Source organism: Sapajus apella, unplaced genomic scaffold, assembly GCF_009761245.1.
Source record: "Sapajus apella isolate SASKATOON/1434 unplaced genomic scaffold, GSC_monkey_1.0 scaffold11, whole genome shotgun sequence".
NCBI lineage: Eukaryota > Metazoa > Chordata > Mammalia > Primates > Cebidae > Sapajus > Sapajus apella.
In genome coordinates, this window is record NW_022436951.1 from 41,203,072 (window position 1) to 41,206,670 (window position 3,599).

The 3,599-nt window shown below is 60.5% G+C and overlaps 1 protein-coding gene across 1 annotated transcript in view; it reads right to left on the reverse strand.

Moving 5' to 3' along the window:
• Positions 1 to 3,599, reverse strand: part of SLC6A19 (solute carrier family 6 member 19) — a 21,223-nt gene that overhangs the window by 4,330 nt on the left and 13,294 nt on the right. Inside the window, exons 8-9 of the mRNA XM_032279157.1 lie at positions 1,412 to 1,540; positions 1,143 to 1,299 (exon numbers count right to left, since the gene is read on the reverse strand). Coding sequence (XP_032135048.1) covers positions 1,143 to 1,299; positions 1,412 to 1,540 — 286 coding nt within the window. The remainder of the gene's footprint in view (positions 1 to 1,142; positions 1,300 to 1,411; positions 1,541 to 3,599) is intronic.

Genomic DNA, 3,599 nt, shown 5'->3' on the forward strand with positions numbered 1-3,599 from the left:
AAGGGGGGGGGAGGAGGTGGGGGGGGGGGGGGAGGTGGGGGGGGGGGGTAGGTGAGAGGCGGGGGGAGGTGAGAGGCAGGAGGGGGTGAGAGGCAGGGGGAGGTGAGAGGCGGGAGGAGGCCCCGGGCTGGAGGCTCTGACCTGCAGCAATGCTGGTGCTCCTCTGCACCCACTGCCGAGAGCAGGCCTGCCTGCGGTCACGCGCCATGGGGTTTATTTCTGTGGCGTTTCTAATAAAGGCAGGTGGGTTGAGGCAGAACAGCGGAGGGGTGCCTGGGGCGGCCAGGGTAGGGAACGACAGCAAATGGACACCTTGCTGCCGTCGGGCAGGGGAGCGGCACACAGCTGTGCCAGGCACTGAAACCGGTGAGTTTCATAGTGCATAATTATACCACGCTAAAGTTGCTTGTGAAAAAGAAATTTAGACTGGACAGCCCTGCCGGGTCCCTCCTGCCTGCGCTTCCTGCACTCAGGGGCCTCCTGTGGTTGGTGGAACGGGGCGGGGAGGGGCGCCTCTGCCTGGCTCCAGCTGGCTTGGAAATGGCTCCCTCTATCCAGCTCTTCTCCCAGCGGCCACGGGAGAAGCAGCGCTAGGTCCTGAAGCGCCTAATGCCCGCAAAATTTGGGGGGCTCCCCAAAAGAAAATCGTGTGATTAAAATCAGCAAATATCGACCTTTAACCGTATGAACACCTAAACTTCACTAACCGTGGAAATGGTATTCAAAAGCCCTCGTTACACGGAGAAGCCTCAGCAGCAGGAGACAGGCCAGCCCGTCCAAAACAGAAGCCTCCCCGGTGGCCTCACAAGTTCAAAAACGGTTACAACAACCCTTCCAATGTTTACGGAAGTCATGGTATCACAGGTGGCCCCCCGGGGTGTTCTGTGCGTCGGATGGGAGAGAACGCAGGCAGCCCCTGGTGTTCCCAGCTCCTGCCTCGGAAGTGAAATCTCATGGCCCGGCAGACTCTGGCAGCTGGGACCGAAGAGCCGGACGCCAGGCGGGGCAGACAGCCGGAGCTGGGCCTCCCGGCTGAAGCTCGGCATCCACGCCCTCCACAGGCCAAGGGCCCAGGGCAGCCAGACTCTCGGGTGCCAGCAAGGGCTGCCCTCTCCCTGCCTCGGCCTCGGCAACAGACCTACCTCCGAGAGGAAGGAGTTGATGTCGCAGGTCTGGAACACCAGCTGCGCGTAGGCCGCGGGGTTGGTGTCATTGCATAGCCGCTGCATCTCTGTGAAGTTCTCCTGGGTCACACTGCCTTCCGCCAGGTCGAACCCGTTCATAAGGGTCAGGATGTTCCTGCAGGCAAGATCAAGGCTGATGGCTAGCCGGGGCCAGGGAGGCTGGGAGGCTTCCTGGAGGCGCAGCCCGGGCGCCAGGACGGCGGACTGAAGCAGGGACCGCGACTCACGTGTCGAAGCAGTCATCATAGCGCTGTGTGGCGCGGAAGCCAATGATGGAGTAGACCACGGTGGCCGCGTACACCGACGTGAAGCCGTTGATGATGGACACGATCACCGAATCCATCTGGCAGTTGTTGCTGTGGATGAGAGCAGCATCATGGCGCCGGCGATGGGGACCCAGGTCAGGACACAGCTCGGGGCAGAACCTGTGTCTCGTCCAGAGCACGCGCCCAGGAGAGAGAGGCTGAGCCACTGAGCAAGGCAGGGAGGCAGCCGGAGCCCCAGCTGCACTCAGAGCAGGCTCAGGGGCTGCAGAGGTGGCCCCAGGGCAGTGCCTGATCCCCTGCTGACCCGGCCTCAGCTTAGGGGCTGCTCAGGGCTCTGACTGCTCCTGATTCCCCAGATCACTCTGGTTATACAGCTCAGGTCTCTTCCCTGCGCTCATGCCTGTGGTCAGCTCCAGGCCCAAGACCTCACACCCATTCTCCCCCAGCCCCCACCCTAGGCGTCCTGTCTGACTGCTCGGCAGCTGGGGCCTCACCATTTCCTAAACGCACCCGGCACTCAGCATGTCCTGCACTCAAGCCCCAACCTCCCTGACCTAACCCAGCGAGCTGGCTCCACCCTTCCAGTCTCAGCTGATGCTGACAACATCCTTCCAGATGCTTCCATCAAAGGCCGAATATGTTAGCCTCACGGAAATGCCAATCAAACTGCAGTGAAACCTCACCGCACACCTGCTGGGCGGGCCAGAAACAAAAGTCAGACAATAGCAAGTGTTGGTGGGGAAACTGGAGTTTCCTCCACACGGGTGGGAACGTGAGTGGTGCGGCCGCTGGGGAAAGCATCCTGACAGCTCCTGGAAGAACTGCACACGGAGTCCCGCAGGACACAGCAGCTCACTCGGAGGTGCACGCGCAGGAGAATAAAACCCTGCGTCCACAGAAACTCGCACACTGGGGCTCACAGCAGCATGATTCACAACAGCCAAAACACGGACAACGTCCACGGACAGATGATGCAGGAACCGTGGTCTGTGCATACCATTGAGTATTGCGCAGCCCTAAACAGGAATGGCGCCCTGATGCCAGCTGTGATGGGCAGAGCCTTGAGGATATCGTGTCCCAGGCAGGGATCAGATTAGGGCTGTGGTGACCACCCCATTTGCAGGAAACGTCCTGACCAGGCAGAGCCACAGAGGCAGAGAGAGCATCAGTGCTCCCCCCGGGCAGGAGGGCAGGGCACTGGGGAGCCGCTGCTCACATATGCGGGGCTTTTGCTCTGATTGGAATGTTCTAGAACTGGACAGTGGTGATGGCTGGCTTCGCAGCTCTGTGAATGTACTTAAGACCACTGGGGGCCGGGCAAGGTGGCTCAAGCCTGTAATCCCAGCACTTTGGGAGGCCGAGGCGGGTGGATCGCAAGGTCAAGAGATCAAGACCATCCTGGTCAACATGGTGAAACTCCGTCTCTACTAAAAATACAAAACATTAGCTGGGCATGGTGGCGCATGCCTGTAATCCCAGCTACTCAGGAGGCTGAGGCAGGAGAATTGCCTGAACCCAGGAGGCGGAGGTTGCGGTGAGCCCACATCCCGCCATTCCACTCAAGCCAAAAAAACCATCCTCTTCCTCTAAAAAAAAAAAAAAAAAAAAAAAAGACCACTGGGCCGTGCACTCCAAATGGGAGGATTGTGTGGTATGCAAGTGATCTGAATAAAGCTGTTATAAAATAATTCACCCTCAGTTCCACCTCAGCCACTCCACAAAAAAGAGCCGCCCTGCTCCAGCTGCCTGCAGTGCCCAGGGCTCTCCTAGCACCTGCCCTCTGCACCTGGGGAAGCCCCTGAGGCCTGGGTGGGCTTCACTGCTCCACCCAGTGCTGGCATAGTGACTCCAGAGTCCTTCCTGTCCCTCCAACACTCTCTCTGCCCCCACCCCCATCTTGCACCTACCTCCAAGCACACCTCCGTCTGCTTCCCAGCCTTCCTGCCTGGGCGCTACACCTGCCAAGCCCCAGCCATGCCCTCCACACCCCGGCCCCGCCCTCCACACCCAGGCCCCGCCCTCCACATCCAGGCCCCACCCTCCCTACCTCAGCCCGCCCTCCATATCCAGGCCCCGCCCTCCACACCCAGGCCCCACCCTCCCTACCCCGGCCCCGCCCTCCATACCCAGGCCCCACCCTCCCTACCCC